We start from the raw sequence: 18,762 nt of genomic DNA, 5'->3' as shown, positions 1-18,762 counted from the left end.
CGAAAGGCGGGCTACACCCTGGACATGTCGCAGGGTCATCACAGGGCTGATACATACTGTAGACACAACCATTCACACTCACAGCCCCTGTTGGCTACTAGGCTCAAACCCAGAACCTTGTTGCTGTGAGGCGACAGTGGTGTAGTGGTTAGCACTGTCGCCTCACAGCAAGAAGGTCCTGAGTTCGAGTTTGCATGTTCTCGCCGTGTCCACATGGGTTTCCTCCGGGTGCTCTGGTTTCCCCCACAGTCCAAAGACATGCAGGTTAGGTTAACTGGTGACTCTAAATTGACCGTAGGTGTGAATGGTTGTGTGTGTCTCTGTGTCAGCCCAGTGATGACCTGGCGACTTGTCCAGGGTGTACCCTGCCTTTCGCCCGTAGTCAGCTGGGATAGGCTCCAGCTTGCCTGCGACCCTGTAGAACAGGATAAAGCGGCTAGAGATAATGAGATGAGATGTTTAAAGTCTTTATCACAAAGCAGCTTTAGAGAAAAGTAATGTCTGTTGTTAAAAGCGCTGTACAAATAATCTGACCTGACTCTATTAGAAAGCATGTTTTGAGTCGCATTGCTTGCCTGCGACCCTGTCGAACAGGATAAAGCGGCTACAGATAATGGATGGATGTAGCCACTTATCCTGTTTAAGCAGGGTCGCAGGCAAGCTGGAGCCTATCCCAGCTGACTACACTCTAAAAAATAATGGGGCCAGTACTGGTTCTTCAGGGTGATGCCATAGAAGAACCTTTTTCAGGGCTTCAAAGAACTGTTCATGCAACAGTTCTTTAAAGAACCATTTAAACCATTTGTTTGAGCAGTGAAGACAGATTTGTGTAAACATAGCCTATGTGCATTGACCAGCAAATGGTAAGAGAATGCCAGGCTCTGAAGAACCATTTCCAATGTGAAGAACCTTTCGCATAATGTAATGGTTCATCACAGAGTTTTGACTCTCCATGGAACCATCCAGAGATTTGAAGAACCACTGAAGCACCTTTATTTTTTAGAGTGTATGGGCGAGAGGCGGGGTACACCCTGGACAAGTCACCAGGTCATCGCAGGGCTGACACATAGACAACCATTCACACCTACGGTCAATTTAGAGTCACCAGTTAACCTAACCTGCATGTCTTTGGACTGTGGGGGAAACCGGCGCACCCGGAGGAAACCCACGCGGACACGGGGAGAACATGCAAACTCCACACAGAAAGGCCTGCCAACCACTGGGCTCGAACCCAGAACCTTCTTGCTGTGAGGTGACAGTGCTAACCACTACACCACCGGAAGCATTCCATCATGAATTTTGATCACTGAAGTGTACATCAATATTAAAAGGATCAGGCTTACAGATTCCAATTTACCAATATTCATTCAAAGTACTGAATGTCTGTTTTAAGCTGTTTGACTCAGTAGCTATAATCATGCAGCATATCCACCGGATTTAAAGTGTAATGCCTGGTTAATCCTTGTGTGTCATAACTCTGTAGTGGTTTCAGGTTTGCACGCAATAACAAACAACATTGACAAGTGACAAAAGAGGCAAAATGTTTAGCACCCAGTTCTCTTTTCAATCATTTTTTATTCAGTTTTTCCTCCAGGACTGAGTAAACAGAAAGCCCCTGACAGCTCAAGATCAGGTTTAAGCTCAAGAACATTTTCAACAATAAAGGATGCCATGTCGCCCTCTAGTGTCTATATTTCATCAGTCAGGACTAAATTTAATTATAATTTAATTATATGATGTAGAGGTAGAAAATGTAATGACATAATTGTTTGATCAGTCTGTAGAGTCAGTATCTGTGTTTTTCTCCTTCATACCCTCCTCACACAGCTATACGTGGATGGCGTTGTCAATCGAGAGTTCCTTTTCTTGGTTTAAAATGTTGCTTGACTTCCTCTGACAGATTCAGGCTGCAGGGGACGTGTGTCCTTCTCAGCTAAGGGCTTTTGAAGTATCATTCCCTTTTTGGCTTCTCTGTTTCCTATGGGAGTAACAGAACAGTTTTAGTAAACATTCTCTGGAACAAATTCTACGTTAACTCCATAATTATTGACACCCTTCAAGAGGCTATGGGGGGAAAAATATTTTATAAAGTATACATTAAATGATGGGGCAGCGTGGTGGTGTAGTGGTTAACACTGTCGCCTTACAGCAAGAAGGTTCTGGGTTTGAGCCCAGTGGACGACAAGGGCCTTTCTGTGTGGAGTTTGCATGTTCTCCCTGTGTCTGCGTGGGTTTCCTCCGGGTGCTCCGGTTTCCCCCACAATCCAAAGACTGTCTTTGGATTGTTACTCCAAAGGGCGTAATTTTGGGTAGGGACGCTAGGGACGTGTCCCTACCAATATTCAGCCGCTACTGTGTAATCACGATCAATAAAACCGATATCCTAACCTGAGCAATGATTATATGGCACACAAAGGGTTAAATGTATGACACTGCTAATAATCCCCCCCTAACGTAGATATCATTCTCTGATTAGCTACCTGTTTCTCGCTAACTTACATGGTTGGCTATCCCAGCTGTCACTCCATCTGCTGTAAAAGCAGCCATGACTACCCACCCATCAACCCCCCCATATCTCACGGATACAACCATGGATGGAGATGTAGGGAGAGGTAAGGGTGGGATTTGAATCTGCAACCCTGGAATCCAAAGACCAGCTCCCTAACCATTAGGCCACGGCTACTCTCGTTAACCTATAAGATCTGCATGACATGAAATTATGACTGCTAATGGAAAAAAACCACCTTTCAGAAGCTCTGCCTTGGATCACTTTTGTGTCCCCACCAATGTCAAAATCAAAGTTACTCCCTTGCAAAGACATGCAGGTTAGGCTAATTGGTGGCTCTAAATTGACCGTAGGTGTGAATGTGAATGTTTTTTTGTCTCTATGTGTCAGCCCCGCGATGACCTGGCGACTTGTCCAGGGTGTACCCCGCCTCTCGCCCATAGTCAGCTGGGATAGGCTCCAGCTTGCCCGCGACCCTGCACAGGATAAGCGGCTATGGATAATGGACGGACATTAAATGATTCACATTTTCCACTGAAACAAACAATTTTACTAAGTAAAAATAATTTACCTCATTAATAACATGTAGTAGCAACCCTAAAAATTAATTCTCACCTCCGTTGTTAAGCTTAGCACTGGAGCCAAGGTAGGCGTTCTTTCCACACACGCGCGCGCACACACACACACACAAAATGCTGGAGTATTCATTCATACATCCAGGTGACCCTGTACATCCTGACTCCTGACTAAATTATGCTTTATAAAGGCTGTAACATTAGCATACATAGCCCCCATGCATAATGAGAGGAATTGTGACAAGAGCCTAAATTTCAGTGTTTCCGAATTTCACTGTTCCAGAACCATTTTGAATGAGTACACTAATATTACAGCAGGCCACAGGAGCATAACCAGTTTGTGGGTCTTTCAACCTACCCCAAAAAAACCCAAGAGTTCGTCATTACTCTGACTGTAGATTTAGCTAGCTAGCTTTGCTTGCATACAGGTTGATGCATTCCTAATCCAAACATTATACAGGGTGTTTCAGAAAAAAAAATTGATATCATTTCACAATCTAATAACTTTTCCAATTCTCGTTCAATTGACCTCAAATTTTAACAGCATGTGTGGAAACAGGTCAAAATTTTATGTTTAATGTTTTTTGTTTTTATCTTTTTAGGTATAGAAATGCCATTCACTGGAAAAGAAAAGGCATTGTGTGTGTTAGAGCACACTCGAACACAGTCGAACAAGACTGTGCAGCATGCATTTATGAGAGAATTCTCTAAAAATGCACCAACTGCAATGCGGATTTGGACACAGCGTAAAATGTTCAAAGAGGAAGGCTGTCTGTGCGGGGTGAAAGGATCTGGACGACCACCAGCGTCGGAAGAGATGGTCAAGTGAGCGAAGATTGAAAATTTGTGCAATCGTTCATGGAATCCACATACCTTTTGAATTTCTCATTCAACTTTTGAGGAATAAATCTTATATTGCCTGTTCAGTTTCATTTGCCTAGACTATGTAGTTTCTAGGATATTTACATCTCAAACAATATCAAATTTTTTTGAAACACCCTGTATTGTCATATATTATTTCAAATATGATTATTATTAGCAAATCCCCTGGGCTTAGTACATGCATGTGTGCTAAAAGCAGACAAGTTTCTCCAACACCATAACACACTGTTTGAAACATTTGCATTACTGCACAGTGAATTATTCATCAAGCATCATGACAATGACAATATCTTGTACTATGGTCAGAGAAGACCAAAATCCAGCTTCACAACACTGGCATGTTTGACAATCAAAAAAAAAAAAAAAGCAAACTGGATGCAAGGATTATTTAAATAATATTGGCTGGCGTTCAGTCCCAATATCAGATATATTCCATTCAGCTAGCATGATATTGAACTCGTCTTTGACTCGTTCTTCAATATCATGCTAGCTGAATGGAATATATCTGATATACCACAAATAAACCCAGCCAATATTATTATTATTATTATTATTATTATTATACATGCACATTCCTTTTGGGTGTTCAATGTATCTTTCTCTTTCAAATTTCTCTCAAAATCTTCCATATTTAATGAAGCAAACCTAGCGGCCATGCTTGTTTACAAATTGTCACAGTCGCTCCCTAGCGCAGGAGTTTTACATCTCCGACGTGTGAAGTCATGCTGTCTTGACAACCATGCAATATCGTGAACCATATTCAACGCTCATTCTCCATTGCGTACAGTGACGTAATGCACACAGGATAAGTGACACGCTAACAAGACTGCATGCTATCAAACCAAATGAATGAAACCCGCTAAAATGGAATAGTACACGTGATTTTAATCCATTGAAAAGGTGCCCTGTATGTATAATAATTATATATATTACACCGTTTTGCAGTTGGTGCCACAGAGTCCCTTGTGAACACTTGGGGCATCATGAACTCCGCTTAGTACAAGAATATTTTAAGCTTAAATTTTGATTGTGTGGGCGGCATGGTGGCGTAGTGGTTAGCACTGTCACCTCACAGCAAGAAGGTCCGGGTTCGAGCCCCGTGGCCGGCGAGGGCCTTTCTGTGTGGAGTTTGCATGTTCTCCCCGTGTCCGCGTGGGTTTCCTCCGGGTGCTCCGGTTTCCCCCACAGTGCAAAGACATGCAGGTTAGGTTAACTGGTGACTCTAAATTGACTGTAGGTGTGAATGTGAGTGTGAATGGTTGTCTGTGTCTATGTGTCAGCCCTGTGATGACCTGGCGACTTGTCCAGGGTGTACCCCGCCTTTCGCCCGTAGTCAGCTGGGATAGGCTCCAGCTTGCCTACGACCCTGTAGGACAGGATAAGCGTCTACAGATAATGAATGGATTTTGATTGTGTCTGCCAGGAGGGAAAGATCTTTCAACAAAGTAGTAACCTACAGTACATCCAACTCAACATCGAAATGGTTGTAATCTTAGTCTACAGATTTAAACCATACTGAAATTCTGTGGTCTGCTTTAAAGAGGACAATTCACATACTGTACACAAAATCTAAGAATAAAACAGCTTGACATGCTCTGTATGAAGGAAATGTCTAAGATCCCTCTCACTGCTGTTATTCTCTCCACATCTTCAAGCTTAAAATGTCACTCAATTCCTGTATAATTAAGTTTTTGCTCATGTTCCTGAAACACGCCAATGGTTCTGGATGAGACTGTAGATCCGGTAAGTCCTCCTTTTATTTTTCCATTATGCATCACTATTTTAATGCAAGTCCTTAACATGTGTAAATTACCTTTCCAGACTTTTGGAGAGGTGTTGTCTCTTGGATGTAACGGAGTTGCCTGTGTGTGCTTGCTGCTGGACAAACCCCAGGTCTCCAGGCTTGAAGTGAGACGTAACCTTCTGTGAGGCAGATATGCCCAATCTTTAGCAGTAAACAAGCAAAATATAAGAAATATGGCAGAAATGGCATCATTGCATAACATCTCTCAGTTTGTAACTACACTGCCAAGCCAAAGAAAAAAGTTCCACACTCTACAGTAATATTCCATTGGACCGCCTTTAGCTTAGTTTACGGCGCACATTTGCCATGGCACTGTTTCAACATTATGTAACGTCACAAAATTTATTTCTGTCCAAAGTTACATTCTTTTTTTTGCAGGATCTTGTATTAACAACAGGAGAGTCAAACCACTCCGTAAAGTCTTCTCCAGCACATCCCAAAGATTTTCAATGGAGTTAAGGTCAGGACTCTGTGGTGACCAATTCATGTGTGAAAACAATTTGAGCCTAACTAATCCTAGCACTATCATCCAGGAATATACCTGTGCCATCAGAGAAGAAAAAAAAATCTGTTGATGTGATAACCTGGTCATTCAGTACACTCAGGTCGTCAACTGACTTCATTTTATTGCCACATAATGTTGCTGAGTCTCGACCTGACCGACTGAGGTCCTGTCCACACGGCAACAGATTCAGGTGAATCTGATAAAATTGTTTATCGTTTCGGCCTGGCGTCCACACGGCACCGGCGTTTTGGGTGCCCCACAACGATATTTTTTGAGAACGGGTTCCAGAGTGGAAAAATCTGGCAACGGCGTCATTGCGAAGTCGTCTGGATGAGTAGAACGGATTTGTTTACGATGACGTCACAATCACATGACTAGAACAAGCAGCACTCTCGCTGTTTTGTATGAACCACTGCATTGCATTCACTTTTGTATACAGCTTTTCTTTTAAATAAACAAGTAACTGAACCATTTTTTGAATTTCTTTTTTTATTGGATAAGACTGCTTTTCGGCGGCACGGTGGTGTAGTGGTTAGCGCTGTCGCCTCACAGCAAGAAGGTCCTGGGTTCGAGCCCCGGGGCCGGCGAGGGCCTTTCTGTGTGGAGTTTGCATGTTCTCCCCGTGTCCGCGTGGGTTTCCTCCGGGTGCTCCGGTTTCCCCCACAGTCCAAAGACATGCAGGTTAGGTTAACTGGTGACTCTAAAGTGAGTGTGAATGGTTGTCTGTGTCTATGTGTCAGCCCTGTGATGACCTGGCGACTTGTCCAGGGTGTACCCCGCCTTTCGCCCGTAGTCAGCTGGGATAGGCTCCAGCTTGCCTGCGACCCTGTAGAAGGATAAAGCGGCTAGAGATAATGAGATGAGAAGACTGCTTTTCAAAATGTTCACACACAATATAAAAAGTTATATAAATTATATAAAAATGCTTTTCAAAATGTTCACACACAATAAGAAAATTAAGTTATATAAAACTATGCACACTAATAAAACTAATTTGTACACACAGAAGGCACGATTTCCTCGCGTAGTCGCAGTCATCTTCTTGTTGTTGTGTGTTTGTTCCTGAGAACACCTGTTCACACCGGGTAGAAGAAGGGGTTTATGCGCATGCGTCCTACTTCTTCTATTGTTCTGGTGTCTCTGATGGGACCGTCTTACAGCGCACGTAGAGGTGTGGCATGTGTATTGCATCGTTTTCAGCAAGTATTGCGTTGCCATATGTACCTGATATTTTACTGATCCGTTGCCCATGTGGACGCGATATTTTTTTAAATAAAATCTCATTGCCGTTGTCGTGTGGATGTAGCCTGAATCAACCCCAGATCATAACACTGCCTCCAGAGGCTTGTCCAGTGACCACTATGCATGATGGATGCATTGCTTCATGTGCTTCCCTTTTTACCCTGACATGCCCTTTGCTCTGGAACAGTATAAATCAGGACTTATCAGACCATATGACCTTTTTCCATTGCTCCAGAGTCCAATCTTTATGCTCCCTAGCAAATTGAAGCCTTTTCTTCTTATTAGTCTCACTAACAAGTGGTTTTCTTATGGCCACACAGCTGTTTAGTTCCAATCCTGTGAGTTCTCGTCACATTGTGCATGTGAAAATGTTCTTACTTTCACTATTAAACATAGCTGCGAGTTCTACTGTCCATTTTTTAATGATTCAACTTCACCAAGCATTTAAAGGAAAATCTCCGATCTCAGTCTGTGAAGATATTTTTTCCAACCGCATTTTTTCCACTGAGTTGACAGTTCACCACGATCCTTCCAGGTTTTAATAATGCGTTGGATGGTTCTTAACCCAATTCCGGTCGTTTCAGCAATCTGCTTAGTCGTTTTCTTTGCTTGATGCAGGCCAATAATTTGACCTTCTGAAACACAGCAATATCTTTTCCATGAGGACGGGATGCGTCTTCTGACGTGTTTGTTAAAGAAATGAGAAGCTACTCACTGCATCAGTTAGGGTTAAAAGAATAGTTGCCAGCTGAAACACATTCATCACTGCAGTAATTATCCAGTCAAAGGCTCTTATGTATTTGCTTATTTAAATCCAAACGGCAACTTTTTTTGGCCAGGCAGTGTATAAAGACATTATCCTCTAATTCTTTGTTTGGAAAGAATTCCTTCTTACGTCTCCCAGTAAATATGAGAAATATAGGAAAAAAAATGCAAAAATATGAGAAAATGTGTTATGTAAGACCTGTCTTCAAATGTAAGAAAATGCTAGGAATATGTAGGACTAATTTGATTCCATGTAATATGTGAACAACTTATTTGTTGGTTACTTGGCTCTTACAGTGGCTTGCATAAGTATTCAACCCCCTGGAATTTATCAGATTTGTCTGAATGACAAATGATAAATACACATATTTTTCCTGTCATTATTTTTATTGCAAACTCATGTTCTCTTACAGTGAATATTACATAATTAGCCTTCAGCTCTGATATATTAAAACAGCTCAATTTTTCTGGAAAGAAAGAACACCTGAGGTGAACTGTCACTGAACAGACAGGAGTAAAAATGAAGACTAAGGCTCATATGGCTCTTCCGGAGCAATGAAACTATTGCTCAAGAAGAGCCATATGAAAGCATGAAAGGGACTCAGTGAAGACATGTCTTTTGGTGTGATGACACCTAGATTGAGACAAGTTTCCAAGTGTTATGTGTGGTGCAATCCTAATGCAGGGCATAATGCACTGCTACACAGTGGTGGTAGCATCATGCTGTCGAGATGCTTTTCATCTTCGCAATGCAGGAGTGGGTAGGAACAAAAAGGTGAATGTTCGACAGTGGTCAATAGGTTGTGTTCAGTCACGTGACTTTTGCTTGCGAGTTTACTTCTGGGCAAACCAATTTGACTGCCATTATGTGAAGAGTGAATCAAACCGTCTCCAACTCTTTTCGCAGTTTTGAGGCCAATGCACGGTCAAGATACCTTCAGAAAGTTGCTCTTTGTGATGGGATAGATCCTTACACGCTAGTAAAGAAAGGTTTTTTTTTCCTACAAGTTGGAAAATTATCCATCTGTTGAGTTCCCTGACATCTCAAACTATCTGGTGCTGCAGACACCGTTCTAAACAGACATACAGATGAAAAACTGGAAGAGCATGGAGGCGTACAACTTTTTATATGTGATTGGGTTAAAGAGCTGGGGATCAAGACACTAAAAGATAAATCCTGTATCGTTTATGACCATGTAAGTAGTATTTTCGGGCTTTATGTACACGTCTTTGTGATGGTTGCTACACTACAAGTTTTAATATCGGGTGGAAACAAACCACAGCCGCTCGATTCTCAATCCTCCCTGCTCTTCTCTTTCAGGTAAAACATTCACAAAAGAGCCACAGAAGCACCTTTAAAGACCTGGGTATTGGTGAAACAGGACCGAGAAGCGATCACGGTTCACTATAACTCTATGGCCAGGGAAGCAGTTTCATGCTGTTAACTCGTTAGCTCTGCTTTTGTGTTTATGTGGATCGTCTCGATTATCTCATCTCTCTAGTTCAGTGCAGGAGCCCAATCTACATCATCGTCCTTGTACAGATTGCTAGGACATCTTGTTAAATAAAATGAAAACATGCGCATTAGTTTACAATATGGCGACCACGATCAAACAGTAAACAAAAAACACATCTGAGGACTGAAGCATCTCCTGAACTTCAAAACATCACGAAATAACAGAAAATTGTGAGAAAAGTGATTTGCGAATCCAAATGAAATAAATCAGAGGAATTTCCAAACATATGACAAAGTGATCACTGCAAACTCGAGCGTTCTTCGACTCCGCTCCCCTCCATCGTAGCGAAAGGTTCAAGAGCCACCTTTCTTGTTGTCTTTTGGTAAAATCCTTTACTCTTTCACCCTTTTTTAATCTCTTCACAGGGAACCTGGAAGAAACTTTTCAGTTTCACGGTTTGATCGATTCAAACAACCCAAAACAACGCAAGCGTCGGTCATTTTAATGACTAGCAAGAAGCCCCAGCGATAGTAACGCTTTGTGAACAGTGAGCTTAGCTGACCACTACTTCATGTCTTGCATATCTAATGAGGTCAGATGCAACCCACCTATTCAAGAGAATCTGTAGCACTATTCGGAAAATTCAGCCAAAAAACAACATCCACCCAACCTGAAGAATCTGGAACAAATCTCCCAGGAATGAAAGCTGGTAGGAACTTACCCCCAACAGACCGTTTTACAGTAGCAAAAGGTTTTTGTCTTGCAGTAAAAAGTGGTTCTGCCTAGTACTGGGGGGTTGAATAATTACTCAAGCAGCATTCTGCAGTTGTTTTTTAGTTTTTTTTAATCTACTGACAAATAATGAATTTTGACTTCGAAAGTTTACTTTAAGAGAATATTGTTTTGCAATAAAAAATACTGGCTAGAATGATCTGTATAAGTGCCATTTGTAATCCAGATGAATCTGATGATTCTTAAGGTGGTTGAATACTTTTGCAACATACTGTATATACCTCTCCATGCCTGCTGCTGTTATAAATTCATGAGATCCTTCTGTCATCGGGATGAAGTGAGACGGAGCAGGGCCTTTGCTGATGGCTGCAGCACTGTCCAATACGGACAGAAGTCTCTGCATCATCTGATGTCTCCAGGTGAGGGTCTGCACTTCTGAGTCCTCTTCTTTAAGCACCTCCTGTAACCAAACCAAAGTAAAACTCTGTTCGGTGAATTTTCATAATTAAGTTTCATTATTCCATGACTGCCTGATCATTTGCTTTACATTACCCTCAATGCTTCCTTTAAAGCCATAGCCGCCTCTTGCAGGACTGTCTCAACCCATCCTCGCCGTGTTCGCTCCTCCTGAAGCTCTGTTTTCAGTCTTGCAGCCTCTACTTGTTTTTGGTTGAGATTGTCCACAGCTGACTGATGATCCTGTCTGATACATTGGTCAAGCCAATCCTCAGATATGACAACTACAACCAGTGAGCATTTAACATGGACGTGATAATGATATAATAGAGCAGGGGTTCTAAAACATTTATTCCAGGTAAATCCACATCACCTGCCGGCATGATTTTGGGAGGTGGGAAGAAATAGATAATAGCCAGAGCTTAGAATAACAACCAGGGAACCCTGATGCTATGAGGCAGCAATGCTACCCACTACAAAACCACGCCATGATCACAGCCCACAGTTATGAGCAAAGGCGGTGGCAGGAAGTTTTGGATGGGGGCGTGTCGCGTGCCAAAGGCATGCCAAATCTAGGGGGATCCGGGGGCACGTGCCCCCGGGAAATTTTGGAATTTTTCACCCTCTAAAATGCTATTTCCCGCATTTTGGAAGGCAAATTTTGGTGGAGTAAAGCTAAGTTTAACGTCTCTATTGGGGCTGTATCGGTAAATTGGAAAAACTACATTCCCTTAGTTTTCTCATGGATCCGCTCCCACGCGCAAAAACAAAATGCGAGAAAATTTGTCCTCAATGTCTTTGTTGAATTAAAGAGCTAATAGATTTATATACTTGCTCAGCTACGTGGTATAAAGCAAGAGCATGAATAACTGTCTTTCCTTTAGTCTTCAGTACGAGTAAACGGTCATTCATTTCTTGGTTTGCGAAATTTGACTTAGGATGTTAAAAAAAATTTATACTGAAAACTTACCTTGTTATCATCAAGCAACTTGGGTGCCTTTGCCCAAAAAGTTTGCAACGGATATTTGTCTGAAACTCCTCTTCATACTGATTTTCAGTGAGTGGTCAGGGCAGCAAGCGAATTCATGTAGGTCTAGAGCAGCATAAAGTTTTGGGCACCCAAAACTGCTTGTACAATATATAGCTTGTGAACGCTATATAGCCATCCAGACAGGACATGAGTTACCGTATTAGTCGGATACAAATGTAGTGACACTGTCATAGCCTTGCTGTCACAGGGTCCCTGCTTTGGCGCGAATACCCAAAGAGACTAGACATGTCTAGACAGTTGCCACAGCAATGGGTTAATTAGTCCACAGAATATTCATAAATCAGCTTGTCTACTAAAAGTGATAGGTTTTGCAGTTCTGCGTAAGCCATATAAGGAAAATCCCGGAAAGCGGAGGCAATCGGTGACGTCAGGGCCAGGCTAATTTGCATTGGTTTTGGTGCAAATGGGTGATACCAACCTACAGTACAAAGGGATGCAGCGGGATTTAATAAGGGAAAACAAAGGCACGCAAAGACTGAAGGAACGCAGCGGGATTCAATAAGGGGAAACAAAGGCGCGCAAAGGCTGTTTATTCACATTACTCTCTCCTTTTCTTCCTTGTAAATAGTCAAAGGACTTCCATTGTAACTTGGGGGGGGGCACAGCCCCCCCAACATAATTTTTGGGGGGTGGTCGCCTCCCCCCTGCCACCGCCACTGATGAGTATATAATATACAAGCTATTTATATATAAAGCATTTAAGGGAAATTTGTGCTATCATTTATTTAAAGCTTTTTATTCTGAACTTTCCAGTTAGAGAACCATTTCCTAGTTTTATCAAACATTCAAATTTACACTATTTATGCGCGTTTTTTTTAAATCAAGTTAATTAGCTTTAAATTAGGAAATGAACAACTTCCTGCAGCAAAAACAGGCATATGCTCGGCATAATTCTAAACCCATTCAAAACTCATTTAGAATAAATAATTAAATTATGCAGAATTATAAAAAATAAAATCTGTAGATGTTATCAAACCTGAGGGTATCATGCTCTTTCTGTAGTGTAGCATGACTGTTCACCAACTTTTGGTGTTCTTCTTTATGCCTGGCATAGTCCTCAAGTTCAGCGTGCATTTGCTTGCACTTCCTTGTCAGTTGCTGCACCACCTTCCAGGACAAAATAAAATAGCATAAATACACTGCCTGGTGGAAAGAAAAGTCACCATTTGATTGGATAATTACTGCAGTGATTAATATGTTTCAGCCAGCAACAATTATTTTAACCCTGGCTGATGCAGTGAGTAGCTTCTCATTTCTCAAACAACCATGTCAGAAGATGTATCCTGTAGTCATGGGAAAGATGCTACTGTGTTTCAGAAAGGTCAAATTATTGGCCTGCATCAAGCAAAGAAAATAACTATGGAGATTGCTAAAATGACTGGAATTGGGTTAAGAACTGTCAAACGCATTATTAAAATCCTGAAGGATAGTGCTCAACTGTCAACTTCAGGGAAGAAATGTCGTCAGAATAAAATCCTGACTGACTGTGATCAGAGGTCACTTAAACACTTGGTGAAATCGAATCATAAACAAGATCAACTGTGAGCTACTGCTCACTTACGTATCCCCCTGCTCTCGCTTATATCAGAATGCAAGCAATCGAAGGAATAGGACACTTGTTAGGAATGTTGACTTCAACAAATAATTAACTCTGAAACAAGTAAGTAAAGAGCAGTGTTCTCCCCAGGGATTTCAAATAGCATCCTGGTAAACTGTCATTTTGAAATAGCATTTTGCTTCTTGAAATAGTGTCAAAATCCACCCTATATGTTTCATAAATACACTCAGTCGGCAAAAAGGAAGTCGATGTGCGAGAGACCTGAAAATGGTATACACATTATAGAACCCCAAGCTGAAGCTCGGTACCAAATATCAAGCAGTTGTGATTTGTAGTTGCTGAGAAAAGTGTTACGAAAATTTTGTAAATCCATGCTATATGTTTCATAAATTCATTCAGTGGGTAAACAGGAAGTCGATGTGCGAAAGACCTGAAAACAGTAGACACAGTATAGAACCCCAAGCTGAAGCTTAGCACCAAATATCAAGCAGTTGTGATTTGTAGTTGCTGAGAAAAAGGGCGTTTCGGACAGATGGAGATAGCAATGGATGGACAGAGGTAAACTAGTATACCTACCCCTAAACTAGTAGACCTCCACCCCCGGAGTGAGGGAAATATGGGTACATGGTCTAGAACCCCAAGCTGAAGTTTGGTACCAAGTACCAAATGGCTATGATTTGTAGTTGCTGAGAAAAAGGGTGTTTCGAACAGACGGAAATACGGATGGACGGACGGACAGAGGTAAACCAGTATACCCCTCCTCCTTCGGAGCAGGGGTATAAAAAAATGGACAGTAGAGCTCACGGTTATTTTTAATAGTGACATTAAGAGCATTTTCACATGCACAATGTGACGAGAACTCACAAGATTGGGACGAAACAGCTGTGTGGCCATAAGAAAACCACTTGTTAGTGAGACTAATCAGAAGAAAAGGCTTCAATTTGCTAGGGAGCATAAAGATTGCACTCTGAAGCAATGGAAAAAGGTCAGGTGGTTTGATAAGTCTAGATTTATCCTATTCCTGAACAGTGGGTGTGTCAGGGTCAGAAGGGAAGCACATGAAGCAATGCATCCATCATGCACAGTGGCCATTGGAGGCACAGTGGCCTCTGGAGGCAGTGTTATGATCTGGGGTTGATTCAGTTGGTCAGGTCGAGACTCAGCAACATTATATGGCAATAAAGTGAAGGTCAGCTGACGACCTGAATGTACTTAATAACCAGGTTATCAGATCAACAGATTTTTTTCTTCTCTAATGGCATGGGCATAAAATTAGGGCTCAAATTGTGAGAGAGTGGCTCAGAAAGCATTTTCACACATGAATTGACCACCACAGAGTCCCAACCTTAACCCCATTGAAAGTCTTTGTGATGTGCTGGAGAAGACTCTACAGAGTGGTTCGACTCTCCTATCGTCAATACAAGATCTCATCTCATCTCATCTCATTATCTCTAGCCACTTTATCCTGTTCTACAGGGTCGCAGGCAAGCTGGAGCCTATCCCAGCTGACTACGGGCGAAAGGCGCGGTACACCCCGGACAAGTCGCCAGATCATCACAGGGCTGACACATAGACACAGACAACCATTCACACTCACATTCACACCTACAGTCAATTTAGAGTCACCAGTTAACCTAACCTGCATGTCTTTGGACTGTAGGGGAAACTGGAGCACCCGGAGGAAACCCACGCGGACACGGGGAGAACATGCAAACTCCGTACAAAAAGGCCCTCACCGGCCACGGGGCTCGAACCCGGACCTTCTTGCTGTGAGGCGACAGCGCTAACCACTACACCACCGTGCCACCCTCAATACAAGATCTTGGTGAAAAATTAATGCAGCTCTGGATGGACATAAATGTTGTGATGGTGCAAAAAAAATGCCATGGCAAATATGTGCCATAATTAAAGCTAAAGGTGATGCAATGAAATATTAGTGTGTGACTTTTTTTTTTTTTTCTGGCCAGGCAGTGTATTTAAATCAACCTTTTTGTTCATTTTAATGTTGCCCATGTAGATAAAATAATTAATTGCAGTTAATAATCAATAGTTAAAGTATAACAGTATACTCAGTGATTTTGACTGTCCCTTCAAAGACATGCCCCAAAACACACACCTAGATTAGAACACTAATGTTCGGCCAAAAGGGGAAGCTTTCCAAAGCTATAAGATGCCTCATGGTCCTGACTGGTTGGATGTTTCTGGTCCATTTATTTTCTCTTGCGTGCTACAGTAAGTTTTCCTCTGTGTACGAATTTTATTGACAGCTGCCAGAATGTGAGGAAAGATGTCAGATATTACGAAAAGTGTTCTTAAACATCTTTGACTATACTTTAAAATACTGGGAAGCAACCTTTTGATTCGCCAGACTTTTCCTGGTCATCTCGTTCAATAACGGCTCCATGATCTCCAGTTCTCTTTTGAGTTGTTTCTCTCTGGCGTTCAGAGCATCATTCTCTGCCATCAGCTCTTTGCTCTTGTCTGAAATCTGCCTGAGTCGGGTCGTCACTAACACATTCTCACGGATGGCCCTCTTCGTCGTCTCTGGCATCTTTTGATCAGAGGCTTTGCGAAATTCAGTAGCGACAGCAGCTACATGCTGCTGCATCTCTTTCTTCAGTCTGCAAGATGAGACAGGATACATTTGAGACTCAAAACCCAGCTGCAATAAAATGTCAGCTGCTTGCTGTGCAGTACAGGTGGAAACTCATTATAACGGCTTGATCTGAATATTTTTCCATGTGGAATATTCACATGTACGAGCAGTCAGGTTGCATATTCATCATCACACTGACCTGTAGTTGTCTAGTACAGCTTTTTTCTCCAGGTTGTAGATGATACTTCGGTGCTCTTGCTTCTCCTGCTCTAATTGTCCTTTCAGAGACTCCATCTGACCCATAAGTTCATCCTTTTGCGTCTGGAAATCCTTGAGCGCTGCAAGTTTTCCCGCTGCCAACAAAAAACAAGGCCTGTTCTGAGAATCCTTGTGAACTTCAATACTCTGATACACCATATTATCTGCAAGAAGGTCGTTGCTAATCAGTCAACTGCACAATTAGGCTGGATACCAAGTTTGACTAGGACCAGACATATTTTACAATGTGATCAAAGATACTTTGCATCAAAATGAGTGGTGGCTTGGTTTTTACCTAGGACCATGTTCTCAGAAGTGAGTTTGTCCTTGGTCTCCTGAAAGTCACTCCGAAGCACACTCAATTGCCTGTCAAATGCCTCCTTCTCTGCATCTTTGGCTGCTTGTATCTCCTGAAGCTTCTCTAAGAGATCAGCGATCTCATCCTCTTTTTCGGACAAGGTGCGCTTCAGATAGAGCGCTATATCTTTCTTCTCTCTCACTATATTATTATAATTTGTAGAAAAATCCTTCTGACGAACCTCCAGCTCATCACATTTGTTCTGATACCTTTTGAAGAGATGGACAAAGGATTCAGCTTGTTTGCACAGGGATGCATTTCCTGTATTACTACAATGAGTCAGTTTTCTATGGGATAAGGTGTGGCAGCCAGCAGGTTAATTATTATGCTTTGGAATAGACTGAGATCTAAGGTCTTGGTTTCCTTTTAACTTCCTTGTGCCTACTGACAAAGAATGAACAAAGAGGGATTCTAAAATGTATAGTTTTGATCAGTTTATTAATACTAGAGAATAAGTATTAATCCTAAATATCTTGTCTGGTTTTGGATGTTGAGGAATAGTCTTCTGAGTCCTGGAACTTGTCAGGTAAGTCTGCAAACCTTTACTATTCCTGACTTCAGGCTAAAACATCTTACTGAGGATATACAATGTCTTCATTCAGGAAATAGCTCCGTCTATAGACTACACACAGCCTGTTTCTAGAGTTTTTCCTAACGTCAGCGAGCTAACTCCAGGTTTCCTCACTTTTCCAGGCGCTCTTCTAAGTCTCGGATTTGAACCCGGTAGAATTCTTTCCCACCCTCGGATAAGGCATCATCCGGAGCGCTTTTCTTATCTGCATTTCGCTTCCCATCTTTTTTAGGAGGCATAGTTAGTCGGCTTATCGCACCTCCTGTCTAACAAAGTTTGGAGAAACTCCACAACAATAAACAAAAGCCAAGGTTGCCCTGGTTACCAGAAGGATATGACGTCATGGTAAAATAATTAAAGAGGTGGTATGGGATGCAGACCTGCCAGCCTGGACGTCAGGTTATTCATAAAGAAAGAAAGAAAGTTTAAATACTTTCATGTATAAATTCCATAAACTTGAACTCGGGGGCGTGACGTCACTGCAATACACCTTGTGTATTGCATAATATTCTTATTTACAAGAATATTAGATACACATATTTACAAGAGAAAAACATACCAATGGACATCGAAAAACTGGAAAAGAGAGTGTGTATGTACAGTATAATATAAATGATAATAATAATATGGGCTGGGGGCGGCACGGTGGTGTAGTGGTTAGCGCTGTCACCTCACAGCAAGAAGGTCCGGGTTCGAGCCCCGTGGCCGGCGAGGGCCTTTCTGTGCAGAGTTTGCATGTTCTCCCCGTGTCCGCGTGGGTTTCCTCCGGGTGCTCTGGTTTCCCCCACAGTCCAAAGACATGCAGGTTAGGTTAACTGGTGACTCTAAATTGACCGTAGGTGTGAATGTGAGTGTGAATGGTTGTATGTGTCTATGTGTCAGCCCTGTGATGACCTGGCGACTTGTCCAGGGTGTACCCCGCCTTTCGCCCGTAGTCAGCTGGGATAGGCTCCAGCTTGCCTGTGACCCTGTAGAACAGGATAAAGCGGCTAGAGATAATGAGATGAGATGAGATTACATACACATATTTACAAGAGAAAAACATACCAATGGACATCGAAAAACTGGAAAAGAGAGTGTGTATCTATGTATGTACAGTATAATAATAATGATAATAATAATATGGGCTGGGGGGGCATGGTGGTGTAGTGGTTAGCGCTGTCGCCTCACAGCAAGAAGGTCCGGGTTCAAGCCCTGTGGCCGGCGAGGGCCTTTCTGTGCGGAGTTTGCATGTTCTCCCTGTGTCTGTGTGGGTTTCCTCCGGGTGCTCCGGTTTCCCCCACAGTACAAAGACATGCAGGTTAGGTTAACTGGTGACTCTAAATTGACCGTAGGTTTGAATGTGAGTGTGAATGGTTGTCTATGTGTCAGCCCTGTGATGACCTGGCAACTTGTCCAGGGTGTACCCCGCCTCTCGCCCGTAGTCAGCTGGGATAGGCTCCAGTT

At 42.3% G+C, this 18,762-nt stretch overlaps 1 protein-coding gene across 1 annotated transcript; it reads right to left on the bottom strand.

Moving 5' to 3' along the window:
- Positions 1-1,736: 1,736 nt before the first annotated feature.
- Positions 1,737-17,555, bottom strand: cfap157 (cilia and flagella associated protein 157). The gene is made up of 9 exons (XM_060907915.1): positions 17,431-17,555; positions 16,683-16,954; positions 16,329-16,482; positions 15,887-16,154; positions 12,952-13,082; positions 11,021-11,171; positions 10,750-10,928; positions 5,777-5,908; positions 1,737-1,978 (listed from the first exon to the last, which is right to left on the bottom strand). The coding sequence occupies exons 1-9, from the start codon at positions 17,553-17,555 to the stop codon at positions 1,930-1,932; spliced, it is 1,461 nt and encodes a 486-aa protein (XP_060763898.1). The 3' UTR covers positions 1,737-1,929.
- Positions 17,556-18,762: the final 1,207 nt, after the last annotated feature.

Source organism: Neoarius graeffei, chromosome 24, assembly GCF_027579695.1.
Source record: "Neoarius graeffei isolate fNeoGra1 chromosome 24, fNeoGra1.pri, whole genome shotgun sequence".
NCBI lineage: Eukaryota > Metazoa > Chordata > Actinopteri > Siluriformes > Ariidae > Neoarius > Neoarius graeffei.
The sequence above is the reverse complement of the archived record's forward strand: the minus strand, read 5'-3'. Positions and strand labels throughout refer to the sequence as shown.